Genomic DNA, 18,050 nt, shown 5'->3' with positions numbered 1-18,050 from the left:
AAGCCAATGCTTTCATTCTTCATCATGAGCATTTATGTTCCACAAAAAGCTTTGTTGAAACACCTCAAAGTTTGAAACATCCTTTGTGTCATTGAAGTAAATGCACACGTCAAACTAAAAATGTGCTATTGTGACCATGCAATATATTTTGCACTATATTGCAAATCCTAACATCAATTGATTTTCTTGCATCAATGGTCCTTAGTCCAAAATTGCTCCATAACCTTTGTAAGTGGCATGTTGTAAGCAATTGTGCTTGTAACATCATTGTGCAGGACTTATGACTAACACTGAAGCTTTCAGTCCAAAATATATTCAGTTAAGCTCAAATTTACTGGTTATATAACAATATTCACTGTTCACTGTACCCCTTTAAAGTAACTTGAGAATCCAAATATTTGATACCAGTTTTAATCTATTTCTTTTTAGGTGGGGCTGATGACAATCTAATTGAAGGAGGTGGCACAAAGTTTGTTTGTAAACCCGGTGCTCGGAACATCACAGTTATCTTTCATCCATTATTAAGGTATTGTCTAAATCAAAAGACAAGATATTAGCTGATGGAAATGTTGCCAGAAGTTGTATTTGTGCAGACATTATTTTCAATTGATGTTCTCTAATCAATTTTTTCTAATTGTTTTGCTATTGCTTACAATTTTTTGACATTTGAAAATGGTTTTCATTTATTTAACTCCACCTAATAGAATCTTGATTTATAATATTATGTTGTCTCTGAAATTCGATGTTTCTAATTTTGTCTTTGATAACTATTAAAATTAAATTCAGCATTGCTGAGAAAACAGGTGTTCAATCCTCTACAAGATTTTCTCATTATAAAACCTTATTTTCTTTGAAATGGCCTATGGCTTTTACTTGCCTACAACATAAAATCCCACAAGTTTGATAGCTAACCAAAGGAGTTCATGGTTTCCAGCTCATTATTGACTCCACTCAAAATATCTCCAGGCATTCCAGCTAAGAGCAGGAACTCAATGTGTATGGAAATCTCAAAATCCAACCAATTTGCAGAGCTGCAAGTGATAGCATGGAATGAGCACGTTTGTGTTCTGTACAATCAAGCTATTATTGTTTTTAAATCAAGCTCTGAAGCACATGCACTTATGTATAATTATTAACTATCTTTCCTACTGGTACTTAGACCTCCCCTTAGACCACTGATGCCCAAAAATAGACATCAATTTTCCATGTCCATTTGTTATTTAATTTTCTGTCCTATCCGTATGAAATGTCTGAAGAAAATAGTTCAGCTAAGGCTAATTAATCGTGAATTAAAACCAACAATGTTGGAAGCCTCATGCCAATTGAATAATGAATTTAAAGTGCCATAATTTGCTTCAGTATGGATGCTTAATAATTGCCGCAAAGTGGAGGTTTGTTTTGTGCCAGCTGTTCTGAGCTGGATTTGAGTTCATTTTCCAACAGTTACAAAAGTATAGTTCCAACACACACCACTCAGAAAAGTGCATGTAGAAGATACAAGACTAATGGTTGACTTAAATATTGTTTATAATGCATATTTTTAATATTTTTTGTTGACTGCAACCTTTTCTCTGCTCTTGATAGATACAAATGATGTCCTTGCATATTAGCTAGAAAAATAAATTCTTCGTAATGGTTTCCATGATTATTCCAAAAAAAAGAGGAAAAATTACCTGAGTTTAAGATAAACCATTTTTCCCTTTCCCTGAGAAAGATCAAATGTGAATAGTTTGAAACTTTACACACAGAAGTCAAGACCACGTGCAGACCACCTGGGAATACCACAGGTGGCAAACATATCGTACTTGGTAACAAATGCTCAGCAGACTGAATTCAATAAGGATATCAATCACATTGGATTGGAGAGCAGCAGCTAAACACACAAACATAGCAAGGCTGTGGGGGTGGAGGGAGTGTGAGAGGATTTGACAAGGCTATGCAGATTGATGTACTTAAACCTTCCTTTGGAATTATGCATTCTGTTATTATTTTGATATATTCTGTATATTTTTAATAATTATAATTAGCCACACAGCTGAAAGCAATTTGAGAAGAAGAGAGTGAATTTTGTTTGGAACAGGGGAGTTTCTTTCTACGATAGATTGAAGAGCTGGAAAGTGAAATAATGAGGCACTGTAGTAGAACATTCAGCAGGAGGGTGAAATTATACTGCAGCATGTTTACAAAGTCAATTTGCATTAAGTGGCATTAAGGGGCTGTAAGTGACCAATTATGTATACATACGGATATAAGTTATGCTTTATTCTTTTGTGTTGATAGTTGTTTTATCTTAATGGTTTGAGTGATGCTCAAGGTACTGATATTATATATTTCACTATGTTATCAGTGCTACAGTGAGAGGCAGTGTTTTGGAAGGTAAACAGGATAAATAATGTACATTCAGTATTTACTCAGCATTCAGCTTCAATTTGAAATAGGCAAAGCACAAGACAAGATAGTGAAACATGTTTTTTTTATAAATTATACCTTTATTAAGATATTGCTTATACTAAATCATTCCAAATGTCCTTTAAAATGGACACTCACTGTTTTTTACAACATTCATTCAAAATGCAGAATAAAAAGTTACTATACATAAAATGTATTGATATCTATCCCTTGCAGGTTTCCATTGGAAGCAGTGTTTTTACATATAAGACAATTTTACTTTACATTATTTCTGTATAATAGAGTTAAGCAATACACATTCAGTATTATATGTCCAGGTCTGCATTATTTTATTTCGTATCAAAAAGATGCTTAAGTTTTAATAATGCAGAGGATAGTATACAGTGGATATCAGTTGACTGGGCTCTCAGGCATTGGGGCAACTGCTTATTTGGGACAACTCTTAAAGAGCAAAAACTGATTGAAAAAATAGCCAGGATCCCCTTTGCTTATTTGGGACAATATGCTACTTAGTTGGGCAAAAGAATGTTGTCAAACAGTTTCTAACTAGCGTCAGACATATGCACTTGTGTGGCTGTGAGACACTACACCGTGCTTAGAGGGAACAGTTTTGTCAATAGCCTTGTGCGAAGGCGGTCCATTATCTGCTTGAGGGGTCTGCGCTGATCTTGTTCATTTACAATCTATCTAAAATTGTGATATCCTCCATCAATAGCTATTAGCAACTAATACACAGTTTTATAGTACGGTAGTAGTATTGTTGGTGTTCTGATTTGTTCATTTAAATACATAATTTGTTACTCAGTTAACTGATAGTTTGGCATTTTTATATGTTTTTCACTTTCTGTGTAACTTTGGCTAATTGGAGCAGCTGCTTAATTAGCCCAAAATGGTCCTGATGAGTCGGATGAGGAGAATTTGCAGGTGTCGCCATGCTTCCAGCATAACATATCATTCCCACAACCTACTAACACCAAGCCTAACCATACGTCTTTGGAATGTGGGAGGAAACTGAACACCCGGAGGAAACCCACGTGGTCAAAGGGAGAACATGCAAACTCCTTACAGACAGCAGCAAGAATCAAACCTTGATCAGTGATCGCTGTGGTTACTGTTTAAAAACAGTCAGTTACCCATTTAAAACAGAGATGAGGCAAAGTGTTTTTCTCTCAGGTTTTTCTCTTTCAAACTTTCTTCTTCAAAGGGTTGTGGAAGTGGTCTTTCAATATTTTTAAGGCAGAGACAGACACTTGACAAGCAAGATGAAAAGTTACTGCAGGTAGACAGGATTGCAGAGTTATTGCCAACATTTTAGCCATGATCTTATTTGAAGCCTGGACTTGATTGGCTGAGTGGTCTACTCCTGATACTAATTTGCATGTTTATATTTTTGCAATTCAGCTCTGGGCAGCTTTAATTGCAAATAATTTAATACATTAAATATAAATATTGTTAATGTCTCCACGTCCTCTAAAATTCCGTAATTTTCACCCTTAAAATGTTCCATAAGAGTCTTGTGGTGTATTGTAGAGCAACAGACCATGAGGATTGAATCTGCGGAGATCAGCTGATAAAAGGTGCATCATCTGTTTTCAGTATATTTTGACTTTATTTGTTACTTGGGCAATTTTTTGTCATCAAAAACTAAATTAATGAGCCACCTTTCCAAGTTAACCTTGCCTTTGGTTGAACCTTATTTTATTCTTATGATTCCTAAAATTTAATGTATTTATATTAGCAATAAAAAAGATAACATTTCACATTAAATTTACTTTCATTATACCTTCATTACAGTAACTGAGTAATTTACTGAGTACAGTAACTGACTTTATTGTTTAATAAATAAAAAAGACAGAAATTATTTAGTTATGAGCCCCTGGTTAATCAATTCTTGACTCCTAAACCCCAATTATAAATCACACCAATTAGACCTAGTTTATAGTTGAATTGATTTATACAGGTATTTGTAACCTAAACATCAAACATTTAGTCAGTGATATTGTAGCTGATGGTTTCAATTATTAAAATCACCTTTGATTATCTATTTTGGATCCTCCTTACTTGGCTAGAGTATTAGTGACTTTAAGAGTGTGACCTTTGTTAACAGCCTTATAATAACGTATTCATCTGAAGGCAGCAATGAGGCAGTGTGAAATCACAGAAGGAATTAAAGTCAAGATTGTGGATTTTAAATTCAATGCATTGAGTGATGGTTGAGTCAGCATCTGTCACGGATTCTCAGATGAGAAGCTGTTCAGAATAGGCAGCTGTATTTTCAACTGTGTTTCGAAAAGCTGAAGCTGACAAGAAGGACATGAGAGAAGACAAATCTCATTGTGATAGCTGTGTTGATATTGCCAACAGTATGCAATAGAAATGAATTAGGGAACTGCTGAAGGTAATGAGGACAACCAAAAATAATGTAGCATTATGGACTTTTCCATGTGGTTTGTTGTACTACTCAGTGGTCATTTTATTAGGTACACCTGAGTAACTGCTTGATGATGCAAATATCTAATTGGCCAATCATGTGGCAGCAACTTAATGTATAGAAGCATGCAGATGTGGTCAGGAGGTTCAGCTGTTGTTCAGACCAAACATCAGAATGGGGAAGGAATGTGATCTTTGACTGAGGAATCATTTTTGGTCATAGATGGAGTGGTTTGAGTATCTCAGAAGCTGCTGATCACCTGGGGTTTTCATATACAACAGTCTCCAGGGTTTACAGAGAATGGTATGAGTAACAAAAAACATCCAGTGAGTGGCAATTCTGTGGTGAAGAACATATTGTTAATGAGAGAAGCTAGAGGAGAGTGGCTATACCGGTTCAAGGTGACAGGAAAGTGCAATTGCTCAAATAACCAGACATTACAACAATAGTGTGCAGGAGAGGTGTTCTCTGAACACACATGTCGAACTTTGAAGTGGACGGGCCACAGCAGCAAACCACGAACAAACACTCAGTGCTACTTTAATCAGTACAGGAGGTACCTAATAAAGTGGCCACTTAGTCTAAGTATGTAATTGACTGGGAACAATTTATCCTAAAATACAAAGTATTGGAGAAGCAGACTAACACTTCAGACTTTAAAAGATTTTCATGTAGACATTGAAATAGACTGAGCATGAAAGCATATGGACCTGTTGCAACCAATTGGATTAAAATACTGTGCAAGAGTGTTGTAAAGTTTTGTAAATTTGGTGGGAGGAAAGGATGTTGGGAATGGCGAGGGTGGAGCACCAAGGGAGGGCTGTGGGACAGGTGGCAGAGGAGTGCCAGTGGTGTGGGGTGGCACAAATGCAGGCACACTCAGTCCTGAGACACAAGGCAGGGTCATTTGATTCCAAACAACTGGTTTATTGATCATTACAGAATGTTTCTCTGGTGCTTCCTGCTCCCTCCCCCCTCCCTTCCCCTTTTCCCAACCATGATTCCCCTCACCTTACCCCTTCCAACTAACAACCCACAGTGGAGGCCCAAATCAGAATCAGATTTACCATCTCTCACATATGTCATTAAATTTCTTTTCTTTGTGATCGCAGTACAGTGCAATACATAAAAATACTACAGTACAGTCAGCCCTCCTTGTCTGCAAGTTCCACATGCGCGCAAGGATCATGAAAACCCGGAAGTTCTCTCTCTAGCAATTGTTGTTTGAGCATGTACAGACTTTTTTTCTTGTCATTATTCCCTAAACAATACAGTATAACAACCATTTATTTAAACCAAATAACCATATAACAATTACAGCACAGAAAGAGGCCATCTCGGCCCTTCTAGTCAGTGCCGAACACTTACTCTCACCTGGTCCCACTGACCCGCACTCAGCCCATAAATCTCCATTCCTTTCCTGTCCATATACCTATCCAATTTTACTTTAAATGACAATACCGAACCTGCCTCTACCACTTCTACTGGAAGCTCGTTTCATACAGCTACCACTCTCTGAGTAAAGAAATTCCCCCTCGTGTTACCCTTAAACTTTTGCCCCCTAACTCTCAACTCATGTCCTCTTGTTTGAATCTCCCCTACTCTCAATGGAAAAAGCCTATCCACGTCAACACTATCTATTCCCCTCATAATTTTAAATACCTCTATCAAGTCCCCCCTCAACCTTCTACGCTCCAAAGAATAAAGACCTAACTTGTTCAATCTTTCCCTGTAACTTATGTGCTGAAACCCAGGCAGCATTCTAGTAAATCTTCTCTGTACTCTCTCTATTTTGTTGACATCTTTCCTATAATTCTGTGACCAGAACTGTACACAATACTCCAAATTCAGCCTTAACCAATACCTTGTACAATTTTAACATTACATCCTATACTCAATGCTCTGATTTATAAAGGCCAGCATACCAAAAGCTTTCTTCACCACCCTATCCACATGAGATTCCACCTTCAGGGTACTATGCACCATTATTTCTAGATCACTCTGTTCTACTGCATTCTTCAATACCCTACCATTTACCATGTATATCCTATTTGGATTATTCCTACCAAAATGTAGCACCTCACACTTATCAGCATTAAACTCCATCTGCCATCGTTCAGCCCACTCTTCTAACTGGCCTAAATCTCTCTGCAAACTTTGAAAACCTACTTCATTATCCACAACGCCACCTACCTTGGTATCATCTGCATACTTTGTATTTATATAGCATTTACATTGTATTAGATATTATAAGTAATCTAGATATGATTTGAAGTATATGGGAATTTTTTAAAAAATGGAATTCTCTGTCAGAACAGGTACATCCGTTATTATTTAGCATCAGTTAGTCAAACGTTTGTCTTAGAATATAGTATATATCTTGCCTTTCTATGCATATAAAACAAGAAACTATGTATTTCAATAATTAAACCATGCATTGCTTAGTAATAATTGTAGCTTTCATTGGGGCAGGGCCTTCTTATGCTCCATTATTCTCAATTTATCCTTTAAAATTGATGGTGTTTCACCTCTTTCCGATCGCTTGATTATTTCCACTTTATTTTCAATCGTGATCTTTTTCCAGAACAGAAATACTGTGGGCAGTGGGTCGCGAGCTCCCCCGGGTCCTAAAGTCCACCGCACTGAAACAGGTTAAATAAGCTCCAGGCCTCCGCCGAGTCCTAAAGTCCACCGCACTGAGACGGGTTAAATAAGGTCCAGAGCTCCACCGGGTCCTAAAGTCCACTGCACTGGGACAGTTTAAATAAGGTCCGGAGCTCCGCCGATTCCTAAAGTCCACCGACTTGAGCATCCGCGTTTTATGGTATCTGCCGGGGTCCCAGAACCAGTCCTCCGCGGATAAGGAGGGCCAACTGTACTGTGCAAAAGTCTTAAGCACCCCAGCTATATATTTGCGCATAAGACTTTTGCAAATAGTTCATGTGGATGGACAAAAAGTTTGACATGTTCATGGTGGCCAAAAGACCTGTTTCGCTGCTGTACAGCTCCTTGACTGTATGAATTATGATATTAATAAGTCTTACACAGCATATAAGGAAGCAGAAGATTCAAATTTTAATTCCTTTTTAAGCATCTCACCAAATGCTAAACGTAGATTGGAATGTCTACATATTATTCAGATGTTTAAAATATCTGAAAGCTTGATCGATGTGCTTTAGAGCTAGACCAATGTGTATACACCTTGAGGCTGTGTCAGTATGACGAGTTCATTGAAATGCATTGGTGTAGGATGTAAAACAGCACAGAAATTGGACCACACTTATCTTCTTATTAAAATGCACATGTGCTGATATATCAAAATTGCTTTCTGATGTAGGGAAAAAACTAATGGTTTTGTCATTATCACAATGAGAAAATCCAGTCTATTTATCTATGAAAACATTGGCACATTCAAAGGTATCAGCTTTGATACACAGGGGAACAGAAATGCTTCAGGATATGTGAATGTGTTTAGCTGCTCGAGCCACATTTGCCAATTTTTTTTGAGATCCCAAGTGAGTAACAAGTCAGTGCGTGCTCTTGAATTGACAATTCCAGGCCTTGTTTGCACAGACCATACGGTGCCCCCAACATCAGGTGCACAGTACAACTTTGGCTCTACACTCACCCACCTTAGCTGGAGACTCTAGTGCCAAAGTTTCTAATTCCTTTAACAGTTTCAGAGCAGATTGTCCCTCTGGTGGAGTGAGGAGTTGTGAAATTCAGTCATTAGCACAGTTAAACTCTGCATTCCATTGTGCTGCCTTGAACAGTAACAAAGTTGTGTTAGTAATGAAGCATTCCTCTGTGGCAAAATAGAGCCTGGCTACCTCATAACCTTCAGGCCCTTGAACAAAGGGGATAACTAAACTCACTTGCCCATCCATTAAGATGTTCCCACTACCAGTAGACTGGCCATAAGGACTCTATCTTGTTATCTCATGCTCTCGTTTTTAATTACTTTTTATTTACATTTGTATTTGCATAGTTTGTTGTCTTTTGCACTCTACTTGATCTTCTATTGATCCTGTAATAGTAACAGTATTATAGATGTGCTGAGAATGCCCGCAGAAAAATGAATTTCAGGGTGATAGATTTTCATAGATAAATGAGGGGATAGATAGAGTTGACATGGATAGGCTTTTTCCATTGAGAGTAGAAGAGGTTCAAACAAGAGGACATGAGTTGAGAGTTAAGGGGCAAAAGTTTAGGGGTAACACGAGGAGGAACTTCTTTACTCAGAGGGTGGTAGCTGTATGGAACAAGCTTCCAGTAGAAGTGGTAGAAGCAGGTTCGATTTTGTCATTTAAAAAAAAAATTGGATGGGTATATGGATGGGAAAGGAATATGGAGGGTTATGGGCTGAGTGCAGGTTGGTGGGCCTAGGTGAGAGTAAGCGTTCGGCACGGACTAGAAGATGGCCTGTTTCTGTGCTGTAATTGTTATATGGTTATATGGTTTTCTTGGCACGTACCCTTCGGGACATGATTATATGTGTCAAATGTGGATCATCAGGGCTGCATGTTGCTAACTTGGCTCAGTATTTTATCTACAGCCTTCTTACTACATAAAGGTAACTTTCTGACCATTAAGGATCTCAGGGCCAATTTTTGTAATTTCAGTCTTCAAACAGTTAAAGAGATAGTTATTATTAACTATCTCATTGAAACTTATTGAATATTGAGAGGCCAAGAAAGAGTATATGTGGAGAGGATGTTTCCTACAGTGGGGAAGTCTAGGACCAGAAAGCATAACCTCAAATGCAAGGATGTCCCATAAGAACAGAGATAAGGAGGAATTTCTTTAGCTAGAGGTGGTGTATCTGTGGAATTCATTGCCACAGATGTGGAGGCCAAGTCATTGGGTATCTTTAAGGCAGAGGTTGATAAGTTCTTGATTAGTAGGGCATCAAAGGTTGCGATGAGAAGGCAGGAAAATGGGGTTGAGAGGGAAAATAAATCATCCATGATAGAATGGCGGAGCAGACTCGATGGGCCAACTATTCGACAGAACTCTTTTATCTTATTGACTTATTAACAGGTTGGGTATGAAACCAATAATGAGATCATGCTGGGTTTGGATTTTATTTTAGTGTTATACCCAAGAAACTCTCGATATCATTACCCTTGGATGTCATTTGTGAAAGTGTATTTAATATACAAATAATATATCCCAGCAATCAAAATTCATACGTCTGTCCCCTTGTTGAATGATTTAAATATCTTATTCATAAAAATCACAAATATGTTATCAACACATGGCTCCACTGAACATTTCTGTTGGTTTATAATTCGTGACATGAGATTAATCTTGGCATTTACTGTATATGTTTTATATTTTTTAAATGTTTTCGTGCAGGCAGTAGCATGTAAAAGCACTTAACTCTCTTCAAATCCCAATGTTTCATGCTGTCAGTTTCTATGTCCTCTGCTGATCTATGGGAGGGAGCAAGCTGCCAAAACAGGAGGATATTTATTACAAGAGATTTTCATGAACAGATGCTGTCGCTTCAGGGGCTTGTGCTGTGTGACTGCATAGTTTAATTGCTGGTGAAAATGCCACTGATCTTAATGCTGTTGAACACCATTTGGCTATTGGGTCTCAACACGCCGGAATCTTCCAGCATATATATCACCAGCACACTCTTGCAGTTTTATGCGCAATTACAGGGTTTAAATGTGTCACTGTGGATGTGAGGATTCCTTAATTGTTAGGCTGTTAATGCAAAATAATTGCTTGCAGGGCAATCTAATTTTTATTGTTCTGGATATTTTAGGAGTTTAGTTGACTATTTAGCAAATTTGCCAACCAACTGGACATACTGGAGTAACACACACAAAATGTTGGAGGAAATCAACAGATCAGGCAGCATCTATGGAAAGGAATAAAGAGTCAATATTTTGTTAGAAACAGTCGTGATGAGGGGTCTTGGCCCGAAAAGTTGACTGCTTATTCCTTTCCATAGACGCTGCCTGAATTGCTGAGGTCCTCCAGCTTTTTGTGCGTGTTATTCTGGATTTCCAGCATCTACAGAAGCTCTTGCACTTAGGGCGTACTGGAAGAAGGAAAGCCAAGTTCTTGGTATTCCTTGCTTAGGGTATGCCGCACAAAAGCAGATCCTTTGATCTAAATTGATGCATGAAGGCATCTACACTCTACTAGAATCTGCTGTTGTCTTTCTTCATCCATATCGATCAGTGTAATCCTCTGACAGATTGTACCCAGTCCCGATCCATAGCTGACTTGTCTGTTTGGATCCCTGTGTGTTTGAATCAGCTCACCAAGCTCTGTTTTGGCACAGTTAACTATTATATCATTCATTTAGCATTTCTGTCGTTTTCAAGGTGGCATATTCTTGAACTTGTGTTTTTGCTACCTTTGTACCCAAATATTTTAATGCTCTCCTGATGGTCTCCTGTCTCTCACCAAATATTAATTTAAAAACTGTGCTGTCTGCCGCTGAAAGTGCACTGTGACTTTGGTTGTATATTATGAGTGCACCAACATGCCTATTTTAAAATATTCAATCTCTTCATCATTTTGCTGGTTTATTTCTGAACCGAATAACAGAAGAAACCGTCTGGCTTTCCGAGTCTGTTCTGCCAGTGAGTTATATCATGATTAATAATGAATAGATTTCTTTTCTAATATTTTTGGATTCCCTTTACATCATAAGAGGAAAATTTGAACTTTAACCCTTTGAGAACCAAAGGTGATGGACCAAATTGGCAAGATGGCCTGTTTCTGTGCTGTATTATTCTGCTTTGTACAAGTGCCTTGTGATAGTCTTTGAATTCAAAAGCTCATCCTTGCGATGAGCTTTTGAATTCTGCTAAAATTAAATTTCTTCATAAAGTAAAAGGAAGTCATTTAATCCACTCAGAGAAATCACATCAGTCCCATCTCCCCACTTATTTCCCTGATAACTGGATCCTTGACTTCTTCATCAGGAGAACACAGTTAATGCAGATCAGAAATAACATCTCCTCCTTGTTAACAATCAACAGCGGCGCATGTTAAGGACATATGCTTAGCCCACTGCTCTTTTCTCTCTGCACACATGACTATGTGTATAGGCACATTTCAAAAGCCATCTGTGAGTTTGCAGATGACACAACTATTCACTGTTACCTCTAATTTGCACAGGTGTGTGGCCCCGCAGTAACTTAACTGCTCCCAAGCACATAACCTTTGTTACCGCGCAGCTGGAATTTTCTTTTATATAATATTAATATAATTAATTAATATTGATTATATTAATATAGTTGTCAAATACCCTGTAATTAATTATGTATTAATGAATATAATCCATAAATTTTCTACAAAATAAATGTACCAAAATACTATAAGATAATTAGATGATACTTTCTATAAATGACAAGTTCAACTTCTTGACTGTAAAAATTACTTGACCTGAAAATTTGATCTGGATCCGACTGGAGCCATACTCTCTCCCTGAGTGTCTCTTATGTTCATTGAACTACAGGTGGATCCCTGATTTGTTGGATACAAATTCCCATACTTAGCAGCAATAGATGTTGGTGAAAACTAAATTTTGTCTAAAAATAGTCAAAATAAACTTTTCATTTTCCACAGGGATCGCGCTCCCCATAATTCCCTTGTCTATTCACTTTTCCCCATTAATCTATGTCCTAGCACATATCGCTGCAAGTGAAAAATGTTACCCCTGCCTATTTACCTCCTCCCTTACTTCCATTCAGCACGCCAAGCAGTCCTTCCAGATGAGGAAACTCTTCAGCTGCCTATCTATTGGGGTCACCTATTGTATCCAGTGCTCCCGATACAGTCTCCTCATATTGGTGAGACCTGACATAATTTGGGGGACCACTTTGTCAATTAGCTGTGCTCCATCTGCAAATAAGCAGAATTTCTTAGTGGCCAACCATTTTAATTCCTATTTCCATTCCTGTTCCGACATGTCGTCATGTCCTCTTTTGCCACAATGAGACCACTCTCAAGGTGAAGGAGCACCACCTCTTATTCCGTCTAGGTAGCCTCCAACCTGATAGCATGAACATCAGTTTCTCCTTCTGGTAATTTTTCCCTTTCCTTTCTTTCTTCTTCGTTCACCTACTGTGGCTTCTTAGCTCTTCTCCTCACCTGCGCATCACACCTCCCTTGAACCACTCCTTCTTCCCTTTTAACTTTGGTCCACTCTTCTCTCTTATCAGATTGCTTCTTCTCCAGTCCTCTACCTTTCCCACCGACCTTGCTTCACCTATTGCCTTTCAGCTTGTCCTCCTTCCTCTCCACCTACCTTTTTCACTTTGGCATCTTCCCCCTTTCCAGTCCCGGTGAAGGGTTTCGGACTGAGCTGCCTAACCTGCTGAGCTCCTCTACATTTTGAGTGTGTTGTTCTGGATTTCCAGCTTCTGCAGAAACTCTTCTGTTTAGGGTAGACTGTAGAGTAGGTTTGCATGGTATGTAGGACAGCTCCCCTGGCTGTGATGGATGTAGAGTTGACTCATCTGGAATGTACCAAGTCTTCTCCTGATATGATAGCTTGTATGTTTACAATAAGCCTATCCATCCTTTCTTTTACTGTCTTCCATAGTGTTTCCAACTCTGGCATATTGCACCAGCATGGATATCAAGGGTTCCTAACTTTGTGAGTCTGGAATCAACATGTAGGCAAAGATATCTTACATACTTACCTACTACCTGTTACGCATTTGGCATTTAGGGCAGCAATGAAGGTCCTCCATTTGTAGTGGTATTCAGGGCTTCCTTCATCGTGTCAGTAGCTTCCTCTTGATTTTCACTACTGTCAGTCATGCAAGTCCCAGGTGGAGACTCAAAAATACCATCACACTCAGATGTAGAAGAATTCATCATTGACGTTTTCATTGCTTTACAAGTCAGGGTTGTTAACCCTAAGTTGAACCGCCAAATCTGGAGGACTGTTGGACCACTCTTAGTCTGCCCTTTACCCTTTGACCTGTTTATCATGGGTGAGTATACCAAGAGCCAAAGCATAATGCCCTGACTCCAGGCAACATAGCTTTCTAGGGCATTGAGTATCAGACTAAGGCCAGTGAAATCAAAATCAGATTCCTCTGTTGACCCTTCTGACAAACTGTCCCTCTGGACATAATAATGCCACCTTGTTAAAAGATTTACAAAAAAAACTTGGATGTGGGCAGCACAGCTACTTAACTCAGTAATTCCTTTATTGGTAAATTTAAAACATTGTTATCTATTATTTAAAAAAACTGATGATAAGATTTCACTGTAAGTGCTGTTGTCATGGTAATCATTGGCTTGGTTAGACACGTTAAGCTATGCCTTATCAATTGTCACCAGCTGCCACTATATCTAGACCTGAATGCATAAAGGTGTCATGTCTCCTCCAGTTAGGAAAATGAGTGAACAAATTTCTTTATGACATTCCCATTTTTCTAGCTTATTTTTCTGATGCTACCCAACAAAATTAACAGATTTGTTAATATCACACTTTGACTTGATTTGATTTGACCTCCAGTTTGCTGGTGCAATGCTTAATTGCTATGCCATCATATTGAATTTAGTTACTAAGGAGCTTCACTAAAGGGTCTCCCAGCCCATTGTTTGTTATCTGATTAAGTTACAGTCTAGCAGGCACCCTGTGTCCTCTCTTTCACAAAATGCCTTAATTAAGGAGTAATTGTCAGTCTTGGTGGCATCCCATCTCATTTACAGCTTGCATAAGGGTGTAAGTTTCAACAATCTGTCTGCTTATTCCACTGCAGTTTTCACGTTTTAAAGATGAGACCTACAATGTTGAGTGGAAGTACTTGGAAGTTCTTTCAACTGGAATGCAGAGGGAGATTTAATTCCAACAGAATGGGGCAAAACTTGGAAACCTAGGAAGACCTGTTTATCTGATGCTTCAGAATGATAAGAGGAAATATGATATAAATGTACAATATCATGCAGAACATCAGAATAATAAAGCTGTTTCCAATGGCAGTAAGGTCACCAAACAGAGGACACAAGCAAAAGGTATTTCCCAAGAGATTGAAAGGCAACATGAGAAATATATTACTTAGTGAGATGTGATCTGAAATCCATTCAGGCCATGCTGTCTTCTTGCTGCTGCCATCAAGAAGGAGGTACAGGAGCCTTAAATCCCACACCACCAGGTTCAGGAATAATTATTACCCTTTAACCATCAGTCTCCTGAACCAGCGTGAAAAACTTCACTCAACGCTGAACTGATTCAACAACCTATAGACTCACTTTCAAGGGCTTTACAACTCTTGAAAGACACTGAAGGGTTAATAGTATTGGTGGTGAGAGAAAGCTGAATGGAGTTGATATACAGGTAAAATCACTATTTTGTCAAGGACATGTGAATTGTGGCAATGGAAGAAATCCTTCAACTACAACCATTTGGATACAGGGAAATCATTGATTGTGTCAAGTGAGATGACAGAGTAGTGGAGAAGAATTGCAGGAGGTTGTCACCATTTGAAGTGCTGCAAGAGCCTGGATAAGCAATAATCCAACAGTACATGAGAGTTTAAGATCACTTAGGAAAAGCAGCCCAAATGACTGGACTCCACTCCACATAAACCCCAGCTACTCCACTCTATCCTCAAACTCTTCAACACAGATGCAGAGGGGCTGCTTGTATATTCGTTCACAAATGCACTTCAGTTATTCACCTCGGCTTCTCCAACAGCAACTCCTAACCCCATGACTTTAACCATCAAAAACAAGGGCTGGAGGCATGTAGGACCACCGTTACTTGCAGTTTCTGACATCGTCCTGACTTAGAAATATAAAATTTTAGAAATCCCTGCTCAGTGACATTAGTAAGATTAGTTTTTCTTGTCACATGTACAGGAAAGCATACAGTAAAAAGTGTTCTTTTGCATCAGAACCAACACATCCGAGGATTGAGCAAGTGTCATCACGCTCCCGGTACCAACATGTGGGTGCCCACAATCATCACTAGAAAGGTTGCAGCAGTTAATGAAGGCTGTTCACTACCACTTCCCTTCTCTCTCTCCTCCTCCTTTTATCACCTTTCCCTCCCTTCTTTCCATCCTTCCTCTCATCCTCTCCATCTGCTTCAATTCCATGGGAAGGCTTGAGTTATTACTGAGGTGCCAGGTTGTTGTCCCATACTATCAATAATTGCTTCCAGCATGTCCTCATTTTAGAGGCTATCAGTAGATGACATTGCTCTCTTCTTACTATAAGTTCCAGGGTCATTGTGTCTCTGAGGTGACGTATAAAAGCTCTGAGATATTTAGCTCAGCAATGGTTTACGGCTCAATTCCTTTAGACCAGAAGCCCAGGTTGTGAAAATTAAAAGGGGAGAATAGGCATCCCATGAGATGTCATTATGCAGTGCTGCCAGGTTTATATTTTCTTCCTAGGCATCTACTTCATTGTCCATCTGTTAATAATTCTTTTGCAGATCTTCCCACTCACAAAATGAGCTTTAGCTTCCACCCACCCTGACTACTTCAGCAACTTGCTTCAGCTGTCCAAAGCATCTGCACATTTTGATTTCTGGTCACTTAAATGTTTTTCTGCTATTAGTTGTCGAAGCAATAAACTCTGAATTCTCCCCACAATCTGCTCTACTTCACTTTTATGCTTTTGAAGACTTCTGAAGACCTGCATCTTTTGTACCTTCTTGTTGTCAGATTTTGTTTAACAACATTCCTTTGAAGCATTTTGGGATGTTACAGGGGGGTAAGTATGGGATAATGGCAACTTCAGTTCTATATCATCACCTGAAAACTCTTGAGTTTGTTAATTGAATGACACAATATTTGTGCCTGAGTTTAGGTTGGCTCAGCTCACAGTAGTTGTTTCCATCAGTAGTTGCTATCTGGGGAAAGATGAAAGCTGGAATTGGCTTAGGAATCTATTTCAACCAGTTTCAACAGCCTTTTGAACATCATTCCCTACACATATCGCTACCTTAGAACCTGCCTTCCCACTGTCAAAAAAGTAGTTGCTCTGATGATTCTGTCTTTTCTTGCCTGTCATTTTTGCACACTTACACAAAGGCTTTCAGCTATTGCTTCAGCTGTGTTATTGAACAGAAAAAAAATCACCTCCTATTTGATTCTTCCTTCTTCAGCCCTTTACCTCTTCCATCTGTCACCTGCCAGCTTCTTCCCCCTCTCCCTCCCACCCATCTTTGCACTCAACTATCACCTGCCAGCCTGTCCTCCTTCCCCAACCCATCTTCTCATTGTAACTTCTGCCACCTTCTTTTCCCAGTTCTGATGAAGGGTTTCAACCCAAAACGTTAGCTGTTTAATCCCTTCCTGGATCCTGCGTAAACGAGATCTCAAAGAATAGACATAGAATCAAATGACTTTACTGTCTTCTGGAATCTAAATTCAGATTTATTTACAGGAATTTGGATGAAAATTCAAAGTAAATGTGTTACCAAAACACAGATATGTCACCATACGTACCTTCAGATTCATTTTCTTGCAGGCATTCACAGTAGAACAAAGAAATACAATAGAATCAACAACAAGCTATACACAAGCAACTAATGTGCAGAAGAAAACACATTGTGCAAATTTAATAATAATAAATAAATAGATAGATAACATTGAGAACGTGAGTTGTAGTGTCAGTGTAAGAGATTTCCACTGGTAGCCAAACTGAATGGCTGGAGATAAAACTATTTATTCTTCAAGTCTGTCGAGAACAAAATGATGTAACCTTAGATAATGCAGCTTCATTTTGACATATTAAATGCTAACTATTGCCAAAAACTAACTTTGCTGCAAGGCCGTTCATCTGTCATGTTTGGGTCACTGCAAAAGATGTTGAAAAGTTAACAATTATGTTATTAGATTTTTATGATTTTGATAAAATGGGTGTTTGTCCTTGATGCTGCATGATGGATGTTAAAACCTTCAGGTTAATGGTTTGCCTTTTGATGACAGTGAATGAAATGCTTAAAAGATACAGTAAGTATACATTAATTTGTAGCGGTGAGTAAGCATGAGATTAACTGTCACAATACATTGTACATCAGATCATTCAAATCTGTTTATCTTAACCAAATAGCCCTTGTGAATTGAAGGCCAATGTGACTTTGACTTGGATTCCTCCTGTTACAGTATACTTTTAGGCAATGAGTGCACTGTGTAAAATAGATCAGGTTAGTATTAATTACATACTCATTTGTCTTATCAGCTTATAGGCATAGTTAACAAGAGAAGGA

General features: G+C 38.5%; 1 protein-coding gene across 2 annotated transcripts in view; it reads left to right on the top strand.

Moving 5' to 3' along the window:
* The window catches only part of exoc4 (exocyst complex component 4), a 502,794-nt gene that overhangs the window by 190,441 nt on the left and 294,303 nt on the right, over nucleotides 1-18,050 (top strand). For both annotated transcript variants that reach the window (XM_059987073.1, XM_059987074.1), the window contains exon 9: nucleotides 430-526. In XM_059987073.1, the coding sequence (XP_059843056.1) occupies nucleotides 430-526 (97 nt within the window). The remainder of the gene's footprint in view (nucleotides 1-429; nucleotides 527-18,050) is intronic.

The sequence above is a fragment of the Hypanus sabinus genome, chromosome 13 (genome assembly GCF_030144855.1).
Source record: "Hypanus sabinus isolate sHypSab1 chromosome 13, sHypSab1.hap1, whole genome shotgun sequence".
Classification (NCBI taxonomy): domain Eukaryota; kingdom Metazoa; phylum Chordata; class Chondrichthyes; order Myliobatiformes; family Dasyatidae; genus Hypanus; species Hypanus sabinus.
Note: the sequence above shows the minus strand (reverse complement) of the source record. Positions and strands in the feature narration are given on the sequence as shown.